We start from the raw sequence: 23,932 nt of genomic DNA, 5'->3' as shown, positions 1-23,932 counted from the left end.
AGTCCTGGAGGCGGGAAAAGGAAGTCAGTTCAGTTAGGAAAGTGCAAGAGTGAGGAGTGAAGTAGTTGTAGAGGAGTAAACGGACCGTGTCCGGGTGTGTGGCCCGGGCACTAAGAGCAAGGTTGGCAGACGGTGGTGGCCGTCTGCAGGAGAGGCGAATCAACGCGGAACCGTAGGACTGGGGGTTGGGCGGTGGCCCGCCGGTGCCGAACCGGGGAGCGAAGTGAAGCCAGCACACACAGGCAGGGCCTGCGGACCCCGACCAGGCTTGGAGCCGCCGACAAAGGTCAAATCCGTTAGTGACCGGAACCCCAGGGGTTTCCTAGCAGCCAAGACCCAATAGAAGGCAACCGTCCAACCAGCAAAAGGAAATACAGCTACCGCCAAAGCTAGGATTCCAAGGGCCAGAGCCTGCGGGCAAAAGGGCTCCTCCGGCACATATATACGCTGGGGAGCGGGTTACCGGTGGGAAGCCACCGGAGCCGAACAAACAATAAGGTGCAGGAAAAGGCAGCCACCACCAACCGTCCGGGAGAAGCCACAGCAGCCGGCTGCGGGACCCGTCCATCCAGCCGTTTGGTTTATTAGAACACAACACATGGGAAAGAGTGGGCACAGCTACACCAAACATGTACTGGAAAATCCAGAATAATGGAATGAAGCAAGAGGAGTCCCTTGTTGCATGCAAAAAGTGTGAAAAAGTGTATTAATAACACAGAGAAATATTATTCAGAACACTTAAAACTGGGAAAGATCAAACCCATGAACAGTTTAGCACATCACCACTAAAACCTCATGAAATAATGCAGATGGAGCAAATCACATAGGCTCAAAAATAACAGTACCAGAGAACAGTATACAGCAATACATGGTCACCAAATGTAGGACTAACATAAATATGGTACAGATCAGAGAGAGCCAATACAATACCAGATGAGTAAATAATGAGAGAGGAAGTGTGGGTGCGCCTGCCCCACGCGTTACGCCACCATTTTACCCCTGATGAAGCGTGGGGCAGGCGCACCCACACCTCCTCTCTCATTATTTACTCATCTGGTATTGTATTGGCTCTCTCTGATCTGTACCATATTTATGTTAGTCCTACATTTGGTGACTATGTATTGCTGTATACTGTTCTCTGGTACTGTTATTTTTGAGCCTATGTGATTTGCTCCATCTGCATTATTCCATGAGGTTTCAGTGGTGACGTGCTAAACTGTTCATGGGTGGATCACCCCTTCGATCTTTCCCAGTTTTAAGTGTTCTTAATAATATTTCTCTGTGTTATAAATAAACTTTTTCACACTTTTTGCATGCAACAGGGGACTCCTCTTGCTTCATTCCATTATTGTGGATTTTCCAGTACATGTTTGGTGTAGCTGTGCCCACTCTTTCCCATGTGTTGTGTTCTATGTTCTATTTATGGGTTGGAGCACACTTCCATAATCTATTTATTCAAGGTGGTGCCGTCCCCATTTGTTTCTTGTTTGGTTTACTAGAGACTTTGCGTACATTTGTGGCTGAGTGAGTACAACCGTGCCACCCGGCACCGCGCTGCGCAGTCCAGGCGACCCTGCACCTTGCCAACCCTGCCTCCCCGTCACCTCAACCGGGCCCCGGGACCACCAACCCCTACCCACGAAGGAGGAAAACAACATCCCAGCTGCTCCCTACCATCGCTCCCGGGATCCCTGTCACCAGCACCGGTGGTGCCCACCTTCACCACAACCCGTGGGTGGCGTCACAGACTAAATCCCCAAACTACCCCCCCCTTCACTCACGGGCGAGGAGCGCCGCTCGAGTCCCCGGATCCGGCCCACCGCTCGAGCCACCGAGCAGCCGCAGCAGCAGCACCGGACCCGAGCGTTAGCGAGCGCAGCGCCCTGCCGCCCGCGACATGTGACACCTTGGGAATGACGAACTACAGCTTACCTGCGGCCGCCGGCACGGCAATGAGGAAGGAAGGAGGTGGGCGGGATGTTATGGCCGCTCATCTCCGCCCCTCCGCTTCTATTGGGCGGCTGCTTAGTGATGCCGCTGTGACGCCGCACGAACCGCCCCCTTAGAAAGGAGGCGGTTCACCGGACACAGCGACATCGCTAGGCAGGTAAGTCCATGTGACGGCTCCGAACGATATTGTGCGCCACGGGCAGCGATTTGCCCGTGACGCACAAATGACAGGGGCAAGTACGCTCGCTAGCGATATTGCAAGCGATATTGCTGCGTGTAACACCCCCTTTAATCTCAAGCAAACGGAAGAATTGTTTATTTAATTGAATTTAAATACAGAGAAAGCAAAGAGATGTGGGCCCCGAACCTTGAGGAAGAATTACAGAGTAATCAAGATGGCAGGAGAGAAGACATCGCACAGTAAGAATGAGTGAAATTTGGGACACAACCCTGACCTCCTGAATTTTATACACCAGAGGGGCCAGATGTTCTACACCGGGGGGCGAGGGGCCGGATGTTATACACCTTGAGTGAGGGGCCGGATGTTATACACCGGGGGCGAGGGGCCTGATGTTATACACCGAGGGTGAGGGGCCGGATGTTATACACCGAGGGTGAGGGGCCAGATGTTCTACACCAAAGTGAGTGAAAGTTGGGACACACCCCTGACCTCCTGAGCCGAGAGGCTGAATTTTATACACCAGAGGTGAGGGGCCGGATGTTATACACTGAGGGCGAGTGCCCATTTGTTCTACACCAGGGGCGAGGGGCTGGAGGTTATACACCGGGGGTGAGGTGCTGGCTGTTATATACCAGGGAGATGGACCAGACATTCTACACGAGGGCCAAGGGGCCAGATGGTATACACCAGGGCAAGGGCCGGATTTTATACACAAATGGGTGAGCGGACCAGGTGAAATGCACTAGAGGTATTGCTCCCGGAAGTTCTACACCGGGGGAGAAGAGGCTGGACGTTATACATCAGGGGCAAGGGGCTGAAGGAAAAACCTGAGTTTGATTATTAAGATAAGTGTCTGGATACTTTCCTCCATACTGTGTATGAGACTCTCCAATGGTTAGCAAACCATCTTCTGAACAGCTACCGAAATGTTTAAGAAGTTGAGCTCCAAACAGAAATTTTCTTCCAAGACTTTTTCATGACCCTCAATTAAAATGACATTTTTCCCATTGTTCCTCTTTTAATTTTGAGGTTTCCTACAATACTGGAGGAAACTGTATTTCATCAGAATGTTTTCACTTATTAATTCTCCCTAGTTTGGACTAAGGATGGGCAATTGTATTTGGTGAAGACTTTAATACTAAAATACTTTGCCGCACTAATCGGATTCACAAGACATTGAAAGGATGCTGATCTGGTTAATGTTGTGCATTTCGGGAGTTTTGGGTAAAACAGATAAGTTAAAATCTCTTTAGTTCTACATGACCAATTTCCAGTTTGTGCAAATTTGTTTTTTCCCCATCTTCTTCATAAGCAGTAGAGTTGAGCGATGTTCGAGTCGAACGGTTTGCCAATTTCATGTTGGAGTGATTTTGTGGGGTGTTCGAGTCATTTGACGAACTCGAAAAATTTGCTTAAAGCTCGGCAGTTCGAGTTACAGTTCGAGAATGGTTCGATCACCAAAAGCGTGGCTTTTCACAGTAAGTATGTGAGCACGTTGCGTATCTGCATGCGTCCTGCGTCCCCAGCATAATACCTCTCTCTTTCCTACTCACCGATCACGGGCGCGATGCTGCACGGCTGTCACAAATCTGCGGCGGCTTTTCCTCTTTTGAAAATGGCTGCCGCTTCATTATTCAATCAATTATTCCGTGCTTTCCCCGCCCACCGGAGCCCATGATTGGTTGCAGTCAGACGCGCCCCCACGATGAGTGACAGCTGTCTCACTGCAACCAATCACAGCCGCCGGTGGGCGGGTCTATATCGTGTAGTAAAATAAATAAATAAATAATAACAAAAAAAAAATGCGGTTCCCCCCATATTTGATACCAGCCAGGATAAAGCCACACAGCTGGAGGCTGGTATTGTCAGGATGGGGAGCGCTACGTTATGGGGAGCCCACCACCCTAACAATATCACCCAGCAGCAGCCCGGAGTTGCCGCATCCATTAGATGCGACAGTCCCAGGACTCTACCCCTCTCATCCCGCATTGCCCTGGTGCGGTGGCGATCGGTCTAATAAGGAGTTAATCATGGCAGGCGTCTCCCCGAGATACCTTCCATGATTAACCTGTAAGTGAAAGTAATGAAACACACACAGCGAAAAATCCTTTACTTGGAATAAAAGACAAAAAAAACCTCATTTACCTCTTTATTAATCCCCAAACAACAATCCAGGTCCAAAATAATCCACACGACACTGTCAGCTCTGCTACATGAAGATGCAGGGAACACCGTAGAACACAAGCGCTCTGTGTCCTCTCCACGTAGCACCTGAAGTGAGCCGCGCTGTCATTGGAGACTTCAGTCTGCAATGCAGACGTCAAAATTACCAAATCTGCCTATGTTTCTCATTAGAGGCAGTGGCTCAATGGATAGAGCTCTCGCCTAAGGAGAATTAGTTCACGAGTTCGAGTCCTGGCCGTCCCAGTAAAGAATTTAATTTATTTTTAATTTTAAATTATAATTATTTATTTATAATTATAATTTAATTTAATTATGCACTGAGGGGAGGAGCCTGACATCAGCTGTGAGCCACGGGACACACCTCTAAAATCGGAGCAGTTCACGGAATGAGGCTGCATTACTCTCTCCTCTCTCTTCTCTCTTTCTATTTTTCTCTCTCTCTCCCTCTCTCTCTCTCCTCTCTTTTTCTCTCTCTCTTTTTCTCAGTCTCTCTTTTTCTCTGTTTCCCTCTCCTCTCTCTCTTCTCTCTCTCTTCTCTCCTCTTCTCTCTCTTCTCTCTCCTCTCTCTCTTCTCTCTCTCTCTATCTTCTCTCTCTACTCTCTCTTTTCTCTCTCTCCTCTGTGAGACTGTGACCGGGGTTATCTATGACGGCCGGTATGTCTCGCCCCGGTTGTGCTCACTCCATGATAGAAAGTACATCCACTCTAGGGTTAATGCTGTTTCCCTACAGGCTGAAGGAAGGGTTAAATGGAAACAGGAACGAGGGGCAGGTGTGCCGGGTGTGAGGGAGTGATCACAACTCCCTGAGTCTCTGCTGGAGAGACATGTATATTGCTGTGGATTTTTGTTTGGACATTAAACACCGTGTGCTGTGAACCTATATGCCTGGATCCCGTGTCTTCTGCTGCGCAGCCGACCGCGCTACCTCACATATGGTGGAGAATGCGGGCATGCCAGCCCGGTGAGGTGTACTTCCTTTTCTGGTGATCCGGTAGCACATGTCCTGGATTCAAGCAGCTATACTACGACCCAAACCCAGCGACGCCATGGAGGACATACTAAGGCATTTGGCTCAGGCTAATGCACAGCAGCAGCAGGCTAATGCACAACAACAAGAGGCTAATGCACAGCAACAACAGGTGAATACCCACCTGCTCCGGACGTTGGAGCAACAGCAGCAACAGCACCAGCAATCCTTGAAATTGCAGGAAAAAAGGCACCAAGAACAGATGGTTCTCCTGGCCAAGTCAATCCGTGCCGGACCGGCAGCAACAACCCCGGGACCGGGTGACGACGGCAGCGTCCGGAAAGCGGTGAGACAAGCGTTGCAAAAGATGACCCCGGGGGATGATGTGGAAGCGTTCCTGGCAGTGTTTGAGCGGGTGGCCGAGCGGGAAAAGCTGCCGACCCCCCAGTGGGCTGAGGTATTGTCGCCCTATCTGACGGGGGAACCCCAAAAAGCGTACCTGGACCTCGGTACCGAGGACGCCATTGACTATGTGACCCTGAAAGCCGAAATACTGGCTCGGTTGGGGGTGAATACCTATGTACGGGCTCAGCGGGTAAATCAGTGGTTCTATGAGGAAGCCAAACCCGTACGCTCCCAGGCCTATGACTTATTACATCTTGTAAAAAAGTGGTTGCAGCCTGACACTCTGAGCCCGGCGCAAATGGTGGAAAGGGTAGTAGTGGATCGTTTTGTGCGCACTTTACCCGTCACCGTTCAACGGTGGGTAGGACTGGGTGACCCGAGTACCCTGGACCAATTAGTGTCCCTGGTAGAGCGGCATGTGGCTACGCAGGACTTGATACGGGACACTGAGACTTTGCGTACCGCCCGTCGGTCCGGCCCCTCCAAGCCTAGGGCCAAGGACCCACCGCCGACACCGGTACAGGAGTCCGCTACCATCCTGGCTGAGGCCGCGCCCGCCGTTCCTGAGGTCCGGAAGGCCATGTACCCTAAACGACAACTTGTCAAGGGGGTTTCCTTCCCTATTAGATGTTGGCGGTGCCAGCGGGTGGGACATATGGAAGCCCAGTGTCCCCTGACCACGGAGCCCATGGATTGTGGGGTTACCCGGCGGGGTTCAATGTATGCTCAGGTGGTGTGTACCGCTGACCTGGTTCCCCCAGAGACTGAGCCCCACTTGTGCCAAATACAGGTGAATGGATGTCCGGTTACAGGATTGTTGGATTCCGGAAGCTTAGTGACCCTTGTGCGATCCACCTTGAGGGCTAAAGTAAAGGCCACAGGACGTACCGTGGGGGTGGTTTGCATACATGGGGACCGCCGAGACTATCCCACGGGGATTGTCACCATCACAGCACCTTGCGGTCAGGTGCAACATGAGGTGGGACTGCTTAACACTCTTCCTTATGACGTGATCCTAGGACGGGATCTGCCCTATTTTTGGACTTTATGGAAGGGAACCCCTAGGTCCCCTCCGATATTGGTCAGTCCGGGGCCTGAGCCCTACAATCCTGAATCCGGGACACCTGCCGTAGGGGTCCCCATGATAGGGACAGAATGTGAACCCGATAGGTCGCCCCTAGAGGTATTGGCAGGAGAGGCTGAGACGGTCGAGCCCATCCCGGACTTGGAGGCATCCCCGGATGCGTTTGGGACAGCCCAACTCCAGGACCCTACGTTAATACATGCCCGGAATAGGGTGTTAGTAATTGACGGGGTGGCCCAGCTGCCCGGTGCCCAGGTAAGGTACCCCCATTTCGCTCTTAAACAGGATTTACTCTACCGGGTAGATGAAATACGGGGCGTGGGGGTGGAGCAGTTGGTGGTGCCCCAGCCGTATCGCCGGCGGGTCCTCGACTTGGCTCATAAACATCTGATGAGTGGCCACCTAGGGGTCAAGAAAACGCAGGAGCGAATATTGCAAAGGTTCTATTGGCCCGGGGTCTTTGGGGAGGTAAAACGGTTCTGCGAAACCTGCCTGGAGTGTCAGCTTACCGCACCACTGGTCCACTTTCGCAGTCCGTTGGTGCCGTTACCCATTATAGAAGTCCCTTTCGAACGGATAGGGATGGATCTGGTGGGGCCCCTCGTAAAGTCTGCTCGAGGGCACCAACACATCCTAGTGATCGTTGACTATGCCACCCGGTATCCAGAGGCGATACCTCTCAGACATACTGCGGCGAAGCTTATAGCTCGGGAGTTGTTTTCTGTGTTCTGCCGGGTGGGGTTGCCCAAGGAGATCCTTACGGATCAGGGGACCCCATTCATGTCTAAAGTGACCAAAGAACTATGCCGGCTACTCCAGATCAAGCAGTTGCGTACGTCTGTGTATCATCCTCAGACGGATGGGTTAGTAGAACGATTCAATAAAACCCTGAAAACCATGCTAAAAAGGGTGATCTCCAAAGACGGGAAGGACTGGGATATGATGCTTCCCTATTTGATGTTTGCCATCCGAGAGGTGCCCCAGGCATCCACGGGGTTTTCGCCTTTTGAATTGTTATACGGGCGACATCCCCGGGGATTGTTGGACCTGGCAAAGGAAACATGGGAGCAAGAGCCCACCCCCCATAAAAGTGTGATTGAACACATTTTAGGAATGCAGAACCGCATAAGCGCGGTCATGCCAATTGTGAAGGAGCATTTACAGGAGGCTCAGGCCGCGCAAAGCGGCCGCTATAATAGACAAGCCACCGTGCGGACCTTTAAACCCGGGGATCGGGTGTTGGTATTAATCCCCACGGCGGAGAGTAAATTCCTGGCTCAGTGGCAAGGCCCCTACGAGATAAAGGAAAAAGTCGGGGTGGTCAACTATAAAGTATTGCAGCCCGGTAGGCGGAAACCTGAACAAATATACCATGTCAACCTATTAAAACCGTGGCAGGAACGGGAAAGCCTGATGGTTGAGTTTCCCCCATCTCCCTCCTCTTCGGGTCGTTCACTCCCGGCTTCAGCGACCTCCGGAGAGGACGAACCGGAAGTAAGGATCGGAGAAGCCCTCACCAAGCAACAGAGGCGAGAGGCCAGACGGCTGGTTCAGCAGAACCCCGATGTCTTCTCCGAGTTGCCGGGTAGGACCAGTCTGATACGACATGACATTGTCACCGAGCCCCACCTGAAGGTACGCCTGAAGTCATACCGCGTGCCGGAGGCTCGAAGACAAGCCATATCAGAAGAAGTGAAGACAATGCTACGCCTGGGGGTCATCGAAAAATCCCGGAGTGAATGGGCTAGTCCCATTGTCCTAATACCAAAACCCGATGGCTCCTTAAGGTTCTGCAATGACTTCCGGAGATTGAACGAAATATCCAAGTTCGATCTCTACCCCATGCCCCGGGTGGATGAGCTGATTGATAGGCTGGGACAGGCGCGATATTTTACCACGCTCGACCTGACCAAGGGGTACTGGCAGGTGCCACTGACGGAGTCCGCCAAGGAGAAAACCGCTTTTGTTACGCCGGAGGGTCTCTTCCACTATGTTGTCTTGCCTTTTGGGTTACATGGCGCTCCGGCCACGTTCCAGAGGTTGATGGACTTAGTGCTGGAACCCCACCAGGCGTATGCATCAGCGTACCTTGATGACATCATTATTTACAGCTCCGATTGGCAGACCCACTTGGAACAGGTACAAGCGGTGGTGGACGCGCTTCGAACAGCCGGATTGACAGCCAATCCCAAGAAATGTGCGTTGGGACTCACGGAAGCCCGCTACTTGGGCTACGTGATAAGCCAAGGAGTGATAAAGCCCCAAATTAACAAGGTTGAGGCGATCCAGAAGTGGCCTAGACCCCTGACCACAAAGCAGGTTAGGGCCTTCCTGGGTATCGTGGGGTACTACAGGAGGTTTGTAAGAGATTTTGCGGGACTATCAGCCCCCTTGACGGACCTTCTCAAAGGCAAGAAGTCCGTCATGGTGCGCTGGACTCCGCAGGCCGAGGACTCCTTCCGGGCCCTGAAGGGGGTCCTGTGCGGACAACCCGTTCTGGTCAACCCTGATTTCCGGAAGGAGTTCATAGTACAGACTGACGCCTCTGAGGTCGGCCTGGGGGCAGTGCTGTCTCAGGTGGTTCAGGGGGAGGAACACCCCGTCACCTTCTTGAGTAGGAAGCTCACCCCTCCCGAGCGGAATTATAGCGTAGTGGAGAAGGAGTGCCTGGCGATCAAGTGGGCCTTGGAGTCCCTACGCTATTACCTGCTGGGACGGCAGTTTCGCTTGGTGACTGATCACTCTCCGCTGGTCTGGATGAGGTCCGCCAAGGAACGGAATGCCCGGGTTACCCGGTGGTTCCTTTCTCTGCAGAACTTCCGGTTTACGGTTGAACACCGGGCCGGTAGGTTGCAGGTCAACGCCGATGCCTTGTCCCGCGGCCCGTGTTTGATGGCGGGAGTTCAACCCCGCACGCTTGAACTGAGGGGGGGGGTATGTGAGACTGTGACCGGGGTTATCTATGACGGCCGGTATGTCTCGCCCCGGTTGTGCTCACTCCATGATAGAAAGTACATCCACTCTAGGGTTAATGCTGTTTCCCTACAGGCTGAAGGAAGGGTTAAATGGAAACAGGAACGAGGGGCAGGTGTGCCGGGTGTGAGGGAGTGATCACAACTCCCTGAGTCTCTGCTGGAGAGACATGTATATTGCTGTGGATTTTTGTTTGGACATTAAACACCGTGTGCTGTGAACCTATATGCCTGGATCCCGTGTCTTCTGCTGCGCAGCCGACCGCGCTACCTCACACCTCTCTCCTCTCTATCTTCTCTCTCTCCTCTCTCTTCTCTCCCTTTTCTCTCTCTCCCTCTTCTCTTTTTTCTTTCTCTCTCTCTTCTCTCTCCTCTCTCTCCTCTCTCTCTCTCTCTTCTCTCTCTCTCTTCTCTTTTCTCTCTCTTTTCTCTATCTTCTCCATCTTCTTTCTCTCTCTCTGTCTCTTAGACCTGGCAATGATCAGCTGATGCGATCACCTGACGGAATCAGCTGACACTATAAGTCGAGCAGTGAGGCCGGCTTTTTACTGCCCGTCCGACTAAACTATCAGCTGATGCTGTCGGACAGGAGTCTGCACAGAAGTGTGTAGTTTGTTGTTTTTTTATTTGCACTGATGCATCAGCTGATTGTATAAAAGCCGTTTATAAAATCAGCTGCTGTGTCATGTGATTCATGCCCTTGAACCTGACACATCATCTGATCGCTTTGCCTTCCAGCAAACCGATCAGATGATATTGGATCTGGATTGGACGGCACGGGACCCTTGACCCAGGATTACTGCTGAGGGGGGTTCTTTATTTCAATAATGATGGAGTCACTAATTGTGTTGTGTTTTATTTCTAGTAAAAATATTTTTCTGTGTGTTGTGTTTTTTTTTTATCTGTACTAGAAATTCATGGTGGCCATGTCTTATATTGGCGTGACATCATGAATTTCGGGCTTAGGGCCAGTTGATAATATACAGCTAGCCCTAACCCCATTATTACCCAACGAGCCACCCGTCACCAGGGCAGCTGGAAGAGTTGGATACAGCGCCAGCTTCTTTGATACAGCTTCTTTGAAAGCGCCATTTTCTGGGGCGGCTGCGGACTGCAATTTGCAGCAGGGGTGCCCAGAAAGCTTGGGCACCGTGAGCTGCGGATTCCAATCCCCAGCTGTCTAGTAGTACCTGGCTGGACACAAAAATTGGGCGAAGCCCACGTCATTTTATTTTTTTAATTATTTCATGAAATTCATGAAATAATTAAAAAAAAAAGGGGGCTTCCCTATATTTTTGGTTCCCAGCTGGGTACAAATAGGCAGCTGGGGGTTGGGGGCAGCCCGTAGCTGCCTGCTGTACCTGGCTAGCATACAAAAACATGGCGAAGCCCACGTAATTTTTTGGGGGGGCAAAAAACTCCTGTATACAGTCCTGGATTGAGTATGCTGAGCCTTGTAGTTCTGTAGCTGCTGTCTGCTGTCTGTCTGTATGGAGGAGAGCAGACAGCAGCTGCAAAACTACAAGGCTCAGCATGCTCCATTCACTAGTGTATGCAGGAGAGCAGACAGCAGCTGCAGAACTACAAGGCTCAGCATACTCCATCCAGGACTGTATGCAGGAGTGTTTTGCCCCCCCAAAAAATGACGTGGGCTTCGCCATATTTTTGTATGCTTGAATATAACAAATGGCACTTCCTTGAAATGGTGAATAATATGTAGATGGAAAGGGGTGCACTTAGTAGGTTCCAAAGCCAAGAAACTAAGTATAGACACAAGGCACTCCCAAAATTCTTTATGCTGTGATTTTATTTAACAGTGGATGTGCATAAATAAATAACGTTTTCGGTCATAAAAAGACGGATACCGCGCTGTGTCACGAGCACCATCCAGTCTCCCCATGTGCAACTGAAGAAGTTCTTTTTATGACCGAAAACGTTATTTATTTATGCACATCCACTGTCCTGGATTGGAATCCGCAGCACAGGTTGGCCCGAGCTTTCTGGGCCCCTCTGCTGCGAATTGCAGCAGTTGCCCCCAAAAATGGTGCTTTCATAGAAGCGCCATCATCTGGCGCTGTATCCAACTCTTCCAGCAGCCCTGAAGCCGGGTGGGTTGCTGGGTAATAATGGGTTAATACTAGCTTTGTTTTACTAGCTAGTATTAAGCCAGAGATTCTTAATGTCAGTCAAGTTTGGGGCAGGATGTATAGCCAGTTGGTATTACAGATCCATACGGGTTCGAACTTCACATATCCAAGAACTGGCATATCCAAAAGTCCCAAAAGGAGATATAACCCCATCAGGTGATAATCCAAAAGACGGAAGATATACAGACGTGGTAAGATGAACCTGTAAAGTTAAAACAGACAAAAACAAAAAGAAAAACACATACACACCAACATTAATAAAAATGTTTAAAAAGGCTTTAGTTGTGGTAACTACCAGCAGGCGCTGGCACGTCTTGAGTGCAGATGGATTGTCACTTTGGGTACTATGTCACCCGGCGGTCTTAATGAGAAGTTATCCTTCTCTCCTTTCCTATGACTTCCTCCGAACCTAGTTTTAGGTTATAATGTAGCTTTCTTGGACTCGCTTTATTGGCTCGTTGTCCTTTTTAAACATTTTTATTAATGTTGGTGTGTATGTGTTTTTCTTTTTGTTTTTGTCTGTTTTAACTTTACAGGTTCATCTTACTTAGGAAAGGACTGCATATGTTTATATGTATACACCTATGTAATTCGATGCTACATGTCTCTATACCTGGTCGATATATTGGCGCACATTAGGAAGGGGGGAATGTATCCTTACCGGCTATGCATGTGCAGTCGCATCCTCCGCTATAGGTGGTTCCTGTGGTGGATGCCTCTGCACTGTTTACCCCCTGTTTGTGAGTCCTTTCAGACAACCCCTTTCCATTTTCTATGAGCATCTGTTCGGTTTCTTATGCTTTATGTGACTGGAGTTTATCCATATGAATGCAGGGGGCGTGGTTGTTGGTGCACCCTCCGTTGCCTATGCACTCTATATACTAACATATGATGGGTGCTCTTTCACTACATCCACATGCCGACTATGGATCTCTATATATAGTTGCGCCTATATACCTTATGGATACATGTGCTGTCCTTTTACCTTTACACTTTGCCCTTCCTCTTGCCCATCTCCAAAATAGCCGCGGCAGCGGTGCGCGTGCGCGGTGGCACTCCATTCATGTTCGCGTCGGCCGGCCTCCACACGGAATGACGCGCGCATCCTGTGTGATGACACAGGAAGTGCTCGCGTCATTTCCGGGAGTGCCCGATGACACGGACCTCTGTTGCGAGTTCCGCCCTGCACGCGACCAATGGCTGGCAAGCTGGTCGCATAAGCGGGCTATTTAAGTGTCGCGGGCGGGGAGGACGCCGCCGCTGCTGCGCTCTCGCTAACGCTCGGGTCCGGCGCTGCTGCGGCTGCTGCTCGGTGGCTCGTGGTCCGGATCCGAAGACTCGAGCGGCGCTCCTCGCCCGTGAGTGAAAGGGGTTTTTAGTTTGGGGGATTTAGTCCGTGACGCCACCCACGGGTCGTGGTGGAGATGGGCACCACCGCTGCTGGTGACGGGGATCCCGGGAGCGATGGTAGGGAGCAGCTGGGATGTTGTTTTCCCCCTCCGTGGGTAGGGGTCAGTGGTCCCGGGACCCAATGATGTGACGGGGAGGCAGGGTTGGCGAGGTGCAGGGTTGCAGGGACAGCGCGGCACGGTGCCGGCTGGCACGGGTGTACTCACTCAGTAAGAGATGCACAAAGTCCTCGGTAAACTAAACGGCTGGATGGACGGGTCCCGCAGCCGGCTGCAGTGTCTCTCCCCGGACAGGTGATGGCAGCTGTCTTTCCCTGCACCTTGATGTTCTTGTTTGACTACTATGGATCCCCAACGGTAGTCCGCTCCCCGGTGTATGGGTACCGGAGAGCCTGTTTGCCCGGAGGCGCTGGCTCTTGGGTCTCTAGCCTTAGGTGGTAGCTGTATACCCTCACGGTGTGGGCGGTTGCCTTCAATCGGGTCTTTGGCTGTTGGGAAACCCCTGGGGTTCGCATCACGCTCGGATTTGACTATTGTCAGCGGCGCCAAGCCTGGTCGGGGTCCGATGGCCCTGCCTGTGTGTGCTGGCTTCACTTCGCTCCCCGGTCGGTACCGGCGGGCCAACGCCCGACCCTATGGTTCCGCGTTGCTTCACCACTCCTGCAGACGGCCACCACCGTCTGCCAACCTTGCTGTCAGTGCCTGGGCCACAAACCCAGACACCCAAGTGTTTACTCCTCTCACTTCCACCTCCTGGACTCAACTCTCACTTTTCCCGCCTCCAGGCCTGTGAACTCCTCGGTGGGTGGGGCCAACCGCTTGGCTCCGCCCCATCTGGTGTGGACATCAGACACTGGAGGGAGGCAACAAGGGTTTTGTGTTTGGCTGGTGTCCATGTCTAATGGGGGTGGGGTGTTTGTATGTTATCTGTGACGACCTGGCTAGGCCAGGGTGCCACATAAGCGTGGTACAGTGTTCCACACATCATACCACGGCCCCCCGAAGAAGACAACGAAACGTGCGCGTCGGGGCACGTTTTTCTCGGGCTCCACTGACCATTATGGGTAAACTCATGACGGGTTGTAAATAATTATGTTGTGCTGTTTCTTACATTTACCCGTTTGCTCTGAACTACCACTGTAGTCCATGACCTACCCCCAGATATATTATGTCCCATACGTATCTGTGGCTTATATGATAATATTTGTTATATAATCTAATTGGTGATGTACCATGTGATGCGGTCTCTTGGTGACTACTGACTCTTTTTACTGGGGTTTTCCTGGGTCATGGCACTGGTTATTTTGATCATACCCCCCGTATGGGATGTGGACCCATGTGTTTTTTATCTGTGACACCCTTATGAGCCTGATCTCTGTTCTATGTATTGATGTTATTATATACTATATGTCACTTTTTTGCTTCATGACCTATTTAAATAAACACTTTGTTATACTTTTGCAAAGAAGTTGTGCTGATTCAATTCTTGACCCATTGGTCTGGTTTGTGACCATGACTACGTTTCCCCTTAGTTCTCCCAGTATGCATAAATGTTGTCAGGGTGTAGTCTTTACATAATGTTTGATATGATATCACATCTTGCCCTCATTCTTATAACATACAACCATATGTAGAGCCTTATCCCTGTATACCTGTATAATTATGGGTTATTTACCCTCCCTGGGTCCAGCGATTCACAACTGCTCCTGGTTTATTTTATTGTGCACTAACAGTACACGTTAATGGCATAGGCTGCATTGACCTGCAATACAATTTTTTAATGTTTTACTACTCTTGCATAATTTTTTTTTTTTTTTATAAAAAACAATTTTATAATATATTTGATTTCTGATATCTGCAATGTGGTATCTCAGTGCCACTGACTAAGCTATACACAAAGAGCACATTGGGTGTCTGTAGACGTGTTAGTTGCCACAAAATCCTGTAATTTGTATTGCTTGCTATGAGAAAATAAAAAAGATTTTTCCATGTTGTGGTGAGTGCCGTCATCTTCACTTTTACTACTTGTAGCTGCAATGTGGTAGCCAGATACCCCTGACTAAACTGTATGCGAAACACACATCGGTGTACTTAGCAGTGTGTTATTGCAAGGTCCACTTACAAGACGACATAAGAACAATCACCCGGAGTAGGTTGAAAGGTGATGATTTTTCTAAATCTATTCATGTTGGCTTCTTGTCAGATCTCGCCTCCACTTTTTGTTTCTACCCAATGGATACCTGTTTTTTTCTGCCTCTCAGCCTTTACAGTTTTATTTACTTAGGGTCTGTCTTACTTATATGCAGGAATGCAATGGAAACAGCACTGAGATAGTAGAATTTTGTCCAAAGACTTTGTAGAACTTTGTGGCTAGGTTCCCACCAATGCGGATGATCTTGAAAAATTCCAGTCCTGTCTTACAAACATATCAAAAAGTTTAAAAAAAGAGAGAATGGAACAAGAAAGTTTCTGAATTTTTGAAAGGGGAAAGGGTTATTAGTGACTTTTTTATTATAATTATGGAGCTAAAAACTTACAGCCAGGTAGTACCTACTCTGCCTGGTGACTTCCTGCTAGTTCAAAATGGCTGCCTGCCAGCAATTCTACACCTTCATTTGACCTGACATGAGAGTAGCTTTTGGTCTGTCTTGCTCTGTAAAGCAGTAAGGCAGCAGGGAGTCGGCTATCAATCATCATGACAATGGCAGTGACGCCCCATCAACAGAGTAAAGCTTGATAGGAAGAAACTGCTCTGACAAAGTGATGCCAATGGAAGCTGCAGAATTGTTGGCAGGAGCAGGCCGTCATTGCCAAGTATAATGTGTGCAGATTAATTTCCCAGCTTGTCTAAAATAACAAAGACCCGGGGTGGTGCTTGCACAGAGTGAGATCTTGGCTCAATGATATTTTTGAGGCCTCCTTCACACCTCCATGTCTCCAGTCCAAGTAGTGTTCGTTTTCACTCATACTGGCGAAACATTCACACGCATAGAAATTAAAGTCAATAGAATCTTCACACCCTGTGTGCTTTGACCAAGACCCTGTGTCCATGTGAAACACCTGCATATCTGGGTGTTTTACATGGACACACGGTTCATGTCACTCTTTCTCCGGCAGAAGTTGGCCGGAAGTAGCAGATGTTGTGTTGTTGTTTTCTCCCCCCCCCAAAGTTTGTTTGGTCACGTTGTGCTCCCCCCTGCTGGATTGCAAAACTGTGACTGGCGAAAGGATTCCACGCCCTTTGCCAAGGACTTTGTCACTATGGACCTCGCACACTACCCATGGACCCTGCCCTGCCTCCTGAACTCTGCCTTTTTGACCTTGCCGCCAAGGACTTTGCCCCTGCCCCATGGATTTCAATCTTTGCCCTGTGTCCCAAAGAATTGACAGATTGTCACCTGTGTAATGTTGTGTTACCACCATTAAACATGGACTGTCGTTCACAAAGAGGCGAGTAGGGAAAACGGATGACCCAAGATGTCATACACCAGGGGTGATGGGCTGGATTCTATACTTTGAGGGGTGAGGGAACAGTGTATGAGACTGTCCAGTCAGAGGTTGGCGAGCCATCTTCTGGACCACTACCGGAAAAGTTTAAGAAGTTGATTTTACACCATACGATTTGCTCCTATTGATATCAAGCTCCAAATATGGATTCTTTTCCAACACTTTTTTACATAGTTACTTAGGTTGAAAAAAGACCTAGGTCCATCTAGTTCAACCTTCCTCCACCAGTTCTACATTGGTCACTAAGTCATTTATAACTAACAATGTTTTGTACTGAGGAAATCATCCAGCCCTGATATAAAAGCTGTTATAGTATCTGCCATTACTACCTCTTGTGGTCGGCATTCCACAGTCTGACTGCTCTAACTGTAAAGAACCCTTTCCTATTTAGCTGCCGGAATCGCTTTTCTTCCACTCGCAGTGAGTGCCCCCTGGTCCTTAGTACTGTCTTTGGAAGCAATAAGTCATGTGCCAGTCCTTTATATTGACCACACATGTATTTATACATATAAATGAGATCTCCTCTGAGACGTCTTTTTTCTAAGCTAAACATATCTAACTTTTTCAACCTCTCATCATACGGGAGGCCTCCATTACTCATCATACGGGCGGCCTCCATTCCTTGTAGTAGTCTAGTTGCCACCTTTGAACTGACTCTAACTTCTGAATGTCCTTTTTAAAATGTGGAGCCCAAAACTGGATCCCATATTCCAGATGTGGCCTTACAAGTGATTTATAGAGGGGTAACAATACGTTGGGATCATGGGATCTAATCTCTCTTAAAATCTTGTTTGCTTTTGCAGCTGCTGCCTGACATTGAGTGCTGCTGCTCAGCTTATTTGTAATGAGAATACCCAAGTCCTTCTCCTGTTCTGTAGTCCAGAGTTTACTTCCATTTTTCATGACCCTCAATTAAATTAAACTTATCTCACTGTTCCTCTATTTATTTTTAGGTTTTCTAAAGAGCTAGAGGAAATGAGATATAATGAGATTCATCTCCACATATTTAACTTATAGATTTAAGATATGTTAGATAAATTCTCCCGGGTTTGGAGTAAGGAGGGTGAATTGTACGTAGTGAATACCGTACTTGTACTGAAATACTTTGCCTTACTTTACCGGATTCACAAGACATTGATAGGATGCTGATCTGGTTAATGTTGTGGATTTCGGGAGTTTGGGGTGAAACAGGTAGGTTAAAATCTCTTCACTGCTACTTGACCAATTTACAACTTTTGTGAATTTGGTTTTTTCCCCACCTTCTTCATAAGCAGTAAAAATTACCTGGAAATATGATTACTTGGGTCTGAACCAAGATGGCAATACTAAAATTGTAAGGATTTGTTGTTGTTTTTTATTTAAGAGGAAAAATATAATAAATTAGTAAATGAAAAAGTTGGTTTGTGTCCCCCAACTTTTAAGATTCCCTATGTTTTCATTTACCTACAGAGTGTGAAATAATAATTGAACTCCTTAACAATTTTCTAAGGAAATGTACTTCAAAAGGTGCTATTGACATGAATATCTCACTAGATGTCAGTAATAATCCATCCAATCCACAAAGGAAATAAATCAAACTATAGATGTCTATAAATTAAGTTGAGTGTAATAATGATAAATGACACAGAGAACAAGTATTGAACACCGGGAAAGAGAGTTGGAAAAAAGCCATGAAAAGTCATGACACCAGCTAAACTATATCAGTAATTAGAAAGCAATCCTGCGAAAAATAATATAAGCTGGTTCACCTGATAAAAAGGTATTTCATTGCAAAGGTGTCACACAAGAAACATCTCATGATGGGTAAAACCAGTGAGCTGTCTTGAGACCTTTATAAACTTATTGTTGCAAAACATACTGATAACATTGGTTACAGAAGAATTTCTATACTAGTGAAAATTCCAGTAAGCAATGTTGGGGCCATAATCCGGATGTCATGGGGTGGTGGCATTGAATAACAGAGGACTGTGGCTCTTAGACTGGCCCTTAGGCTAAGGGGGCCCTAGCTGTCCCTGATTACAAAGATACGTCTGATGGTGTCGATGTCTGGACCACCTTCCAACCCCTGTTCCTGACCAGACCTGATGTAGTACCCTCTCCCTCCCAACCTAAGTCTGTGTATATAGAAGCTTGCTTTTTGCTTGGCAAGGGAATGAGTTACTGGTAGCATATTTAGGGGGTACATACGCTGCTTTAATAATTTCTTTGCATTTTTTGTTGACTAAAATAAATGCAATATTAGCATTATCATTTTACTCTTCTCTTTTGGCTTTTACTGTTTGGGGATAATTTATATTGTATTTTGATATATTGGATTTCTATGGATGCAGCAATACCAAATATAAACATATAAATATAAACGTGTTTTACATTTTTTATTTCTTTACTTTAAAAGGAGAAAATTATGGTGATTAGAATTTTTATATATTATTATATATTTTTTGCTGAAGCTGTAGAGGACTATAATAGCGATTACTTTTTCGTTTGGACAACCCCTTTAATTTTTTCCTCTTTGGACAATCCCTATTCATCAGAATGAGAGGAGCATAACACAAAGTGTCCCAGTCCTAGAAACCAATTTATGTAGTAACCAACCTACTAGTGTTCAATTTCTCACGAGCACCCCCACGAGGTAAATAAATATTAACACAGTCCCTTTTAAAATAAATAAGTTGTCCTTGTAATGCATGGAAATGTTGGGTCCTCCAGAGCAGGAGACACACTTTATAGCCGCTCTGCACGCTAGCTAATAGACGAAGATTCTGACCTTAAAGAGGACCTGACTCCAGGCTAGATTTTGTTATACTATATTCTCTCCGCTGCCCTGAGTATTCTGTTTTTTGTTTTTTTTTTTTAAATCTACCATACGGTTCCAGAGATATGGGCTAATTTTTATTGTGTTTACTACAGGGGTGTGGCTCACAGGATAATAATGCAGAAGAGCCTAAAGACACGCCCCAGAGGATCTTGTGAACATCACCTCCTCAGTGAATGGCCTGTATCTCCGGAACAGTACAGAGGATTGAGAAAAAACAAAAAACAGAACAATTGGGGGAACAAATAGAACAAATTATTTAGGAGCAAAAACTGGATGCTTTTGGTCTTCTTTTAAACCCTATTTCGAAGAACTAGATTTATGAAATTAGACAACCCCTAAAAATAACGTTAATTAATTGTTTTCTTTTTGTATACAGATATGAAAGATAAACTGTTTGCTTTTCCCAAGGAGTCGTCCACCTCGTATGTTTGGCTACTACCAGAATATCTTGGCCCGTTTAGCGAAGCCACCGTCTGCATGAGATTTCACTCAAATCTAACCCGAGAATATTCCTTATTTTCATTGGCCACTTGGAGAAAGGAAAACGCATTTCTCCTCCATTACTATCCAGGCAAGAGAAATCAGTTTTTACTATCGGTAGATAATCAAGATCATTTTTATGATTTGCAGGGCAATAATTTTACAGAGTGGACCAGCATTTGTGCCACGTGGAACTCTTCCACCTTGGTGTTGTGGATCGATGGGACAAAATACACTAAAAATGGGAAATGGGATGATGTGAATATCACCGCTGAACCTCTCATCAGAATTGGTGAAAAGCCATACATTTATGGTGGAAATTTCAATGACTCCTTTGTAGGAGAGATAACAGATCTTAACATGTGGAATAAAACTCTGACCGATGAGAATATTATGGATTATTTTGCTGCTGATGAAATGAGCGGTAACATCATTAACTGGAACGCTTTGTATTATGTGACTTCTCAAGATGTCAGCATAAAACCATATGTAGATCCTTATCCCTGTATACCTGTATAATTATAGGGTATGACCACAGTAATATAATGAAAAACTGTTCTTTACTTACCCTCCTGGGTCCATTGCTTCGCAACCGCTCCTGGTCTCGGTTATTGTCTCCAGCAATGACAGCACAAGTTGATGGAATCGGCTGCATTGTGCCATAGTACAATTTTTTAATCTTTTACTACTTGCGCATATAAAAAAGTAATTTTAATAAAAATAACCTTTTTTTCAATATATTCAATTTGTGATGGCTACAGTGGGGTAGCCCAGTATCCCTGACTAAGCTATATGCAAACAGCACATCGGGTGTCTGCAGACGTGTTAGTAGACACAAAATGACTGTTAATTTTTATTGCTTGCTATGAAATAATAAAGATTTTGCCATGATGTAGTGAGTGCCGTCATCTTTACTTTTGCTACTTGTAGTTGCAATGTGATAGCCTGGTACCCCTGCACTAAGCTATGTGCGAAACGCAGATCTTAGCTTAGTGGTAATCCAGTACCCCTGACAAAGCTATGTGCGAAACGCAGATCTTAGCTTAGTGGTATTCCTGTACCCCTGACTAAGCTATATGCAAAACACACATCTTAGCTTAATGGTAGCCCAGCACCCCTGACTAAGCTATATGCGAAACACACATCTTTACTTAGTGATAGCCCAGTACCCCTGAATAAGCTATGTGTGAAACACACATCTTAGCTTAGTGGTAGCCCAGTACCCCTGACTAAGCTATATGCAAAATGCCCATCTTAGCTGAGTGGTAGCCCAGTACCCCTGACTAAGCTATGTGCGAAACACACATCTTAGCTGAGTGGTAGCCCAGTACCCCTTACTTAGCAGTGTGTTATCACAAGATCCATTTACAAGACGACATAAAAACAATCAACTATAGTAGGTTGAAAGGTGATGATTTTTCCAAACTCTTTCATGTTGACTTCCCGTTAGACCAGGTCTCCACTTTTGTTTTACTGGACAGGTCTATCCAATGCAATACCTGTTCTTTTCCACCTCTCAGCCTCCACACTTTTATTTATTTAGGGTCTTCCTTACTTATTTGCAGGAATGCAATGGAAACAGCACGGAGGAAGTAGAATAATGTCTACAGACTTTGTAGAACTTTGTGGCTACAATGTCACCAAGGTGCAAAGCTTGAAAAATTATAGATAAATGGTGGATAAATAGGAAAGATAGAATAGATAGAATAAATGTATATATAGAATACATATAATAGATAGATAGATAGATAGCTGGAGGGATAGATAGATAGATAGATAGATAGATACAGTGAAGGAAATAAGTATTTGATCCCTTGCTGATTTTGTACATTTGCTCACTGACAAAGACATCAACAGTCTACAATTTTAAGGGGAGGTTAATTTTACAAGTGAGGAATTGAATATTCAAAATAAAATCCAGAAAATCACATTGTATAAACTATATTGCATTTTGCAGAGGAAAATAAATATTTGATCCCTCTGGCAAACAATACTTAATACTTGGGGGCCATTCCCTTGTTGGCAGCACAACAGTCAGGTGTTTTTGTAGTTGATGATGAGGTTTGTGCACACGTCAGGAGGAATTTTGCTCAACTCATCTTTGCAGATCACTTCTAAATCATTAAGATTTTGAGGCTGTCACTTGGCAACTCGAAACTTCAACTCCTCCATAGGTTTTCTATGGGATTAAGGTCTGGAGACTGGCTAGGCCACTCCATGACCTTAATGTGCTTCTCTTTGAGCCACTCCTTTGTTGCCTTGGCTGTATGATTTGGGTCATTGTCGTGTCAGAAGACCCAGCCACGATCCATTTTTAGTGTCCTGGTGGAGGGAAGGAGGTTGTCACTAAGGATTTTACAGTACATGGCTCCATCCATCATCCCATTCTGTTCATGTCAGTGTGCAAACTTACAAAATCAGCAAGGTATCAAATAATTATTTCCTCCACTGTATAGAGAGAGCTAGCTAGATAGCTTGTACAGCTATTTAGCAGAAATAATGAATAAATTGAAAAAAATTACATGGGGTCCCTCACAATTTTCATAACCAGCAAAGGTACAGCAGCAGCTGCGGGCTGCAACCCTCAGCTGTCAGCTGTCCCTTGGTTGGTTTTAAACTAGAAAAGATCCCATGCTGATTTTTTACATTATTTGAACAAAACTTAAAAAACAGTGGGGTTCACCCATTTAAAAAAAAAAACAAAAAACACAGCCAAGTGACAGAAGACAACTTGGGCTGATATTTTTGGGGTGAGAAGGCTCAGGTTATTTTGCCCTTACCAGTCTAAAAATAGCAGCCGTCAGTCACCCCAGAAGTGGCACATCTATTAGATGCGCCAAATCTGGTGCTGTACTCAGCTCTTCCCAATGCCCTGGTGCAGTAGCAGATGTGGTAATATATGGGGTTGATGCCAGCTGTGAATTGCTACCTGGCATCAATTTCTGGTATTAGTAATGGGTGGGTGTGTATGAGACACCCCCATTACTAATCCAGTAGTGAAAATAGAAAATATTTTACTTGAACAAACACCCCCGAACTACAGCCCTCATTCACCAATTTATTAAAAATGTATTTAAAAATAAAAGTCAGCCCTAATCAATAGCAATGTCCTATGATGTTCCCCAAAAGCAAATCTGAAAGACATAAAAAGAGAAAACGATTAAAGAAATAAAGACAAAAGACATGCTTATTCATCAATTTATTTTCCTTCAAAAACCCTAATCCAAGGTCCACCGTAATTCAAAAGGGATCATTTTCTCATTGGCTGGGAGAGCAGACACTGCAGCTTCACACATTGCACTGTGAGAACCACTGCAGTGAAGTGAGATAACCTCATTAGGTCACCCCAGGTCGCAGCAGCGGGTCACACAGTAGAGTGTGAGTCATCAAGGTAGGGACGAGCAGTGACATCATGAGTTAACCGGAGTTCGATACTGTGGTGGTTTTCACGCTAAGTATCGTGAGAGCCCGCTGCAATGAACTTGGTGAACTCAGGAGTTCAACCCAGTTCACTGACCGCAGTTCTCTAAAAAGGTATCGCAAGATTGCCGTTTCCCACATGAAAAGATGGATGTGGATGTGACGAAGACGCCTAAAACTTCAAGAAATATGATTACTGCAAAGATAAACATGGAGGATAATGACACATTTTGGAGGAGCTCTGCCCATCATGGGCATTGTGGAAGCAGTCGGCAGTGGTGGCAATTCTCCTCAAGCCCCTGGAGCCCTGCAGTAGAGGTAATCGAATATGGCAGCTACAAGTGCCACTGGCAGTGAAGAAGCCAGGATCCGTAATAGAGGTGCCCAAGCAAGAGGTTTGCTTGGCG

The 23,932-nt window shown here is 46.9% G+C and overlaps 1 protein-coding gene across 1 annotated transcript; it reads left to right on the top strand.

Moving 5' to 3' along the window:
• The first annotated feature begins 17,898 nt into the window (after positions 1–17,898).
• Positions 17,899–20,986, top strand: LOC142257880 (C-reactive protein-like). Its single transcript, XM_075330150.1, has 2 exons — positions 17,899–17,998; positions 20,002–20,986. The coding sequence occupies exons 1-2, from the start codon at positions 17,950–17,952 to the stop codon at positions 20,622–20,624; spliced, it is 672 nt and encodes a 223-aa protein (XP_075186265.1). The 5' UTR covers positions 17,899–17,949; the 3' UTR covers positions 20,625–20,986.
• Positions 20,987–23,932: the final 2,946 nt, after the last annotated feature.

The sequence above is a fragment of the Anomaloglossus baeobatrachus genome, chromosome 12, assembly GCF_048569485.1.
Source record: "Anomaloglossus baeobatrachus isolate aAnoBae1 chromosome 12, aAnoBae1.hap1, whole genome shotgun sequence".
NCBI classification, from domain to species: Eukaryota; Metazoa; Chordata; class Amphibia; order Anura; family Aromobatidae; genus Anomaloglossus; species Anomaloglossus baeobatrachus.
The sequence above is the reverse complement of the archived record's forward strand: the minus strand, read 5'-3'. Positions and strand labels throughout refer to the sequence as shown.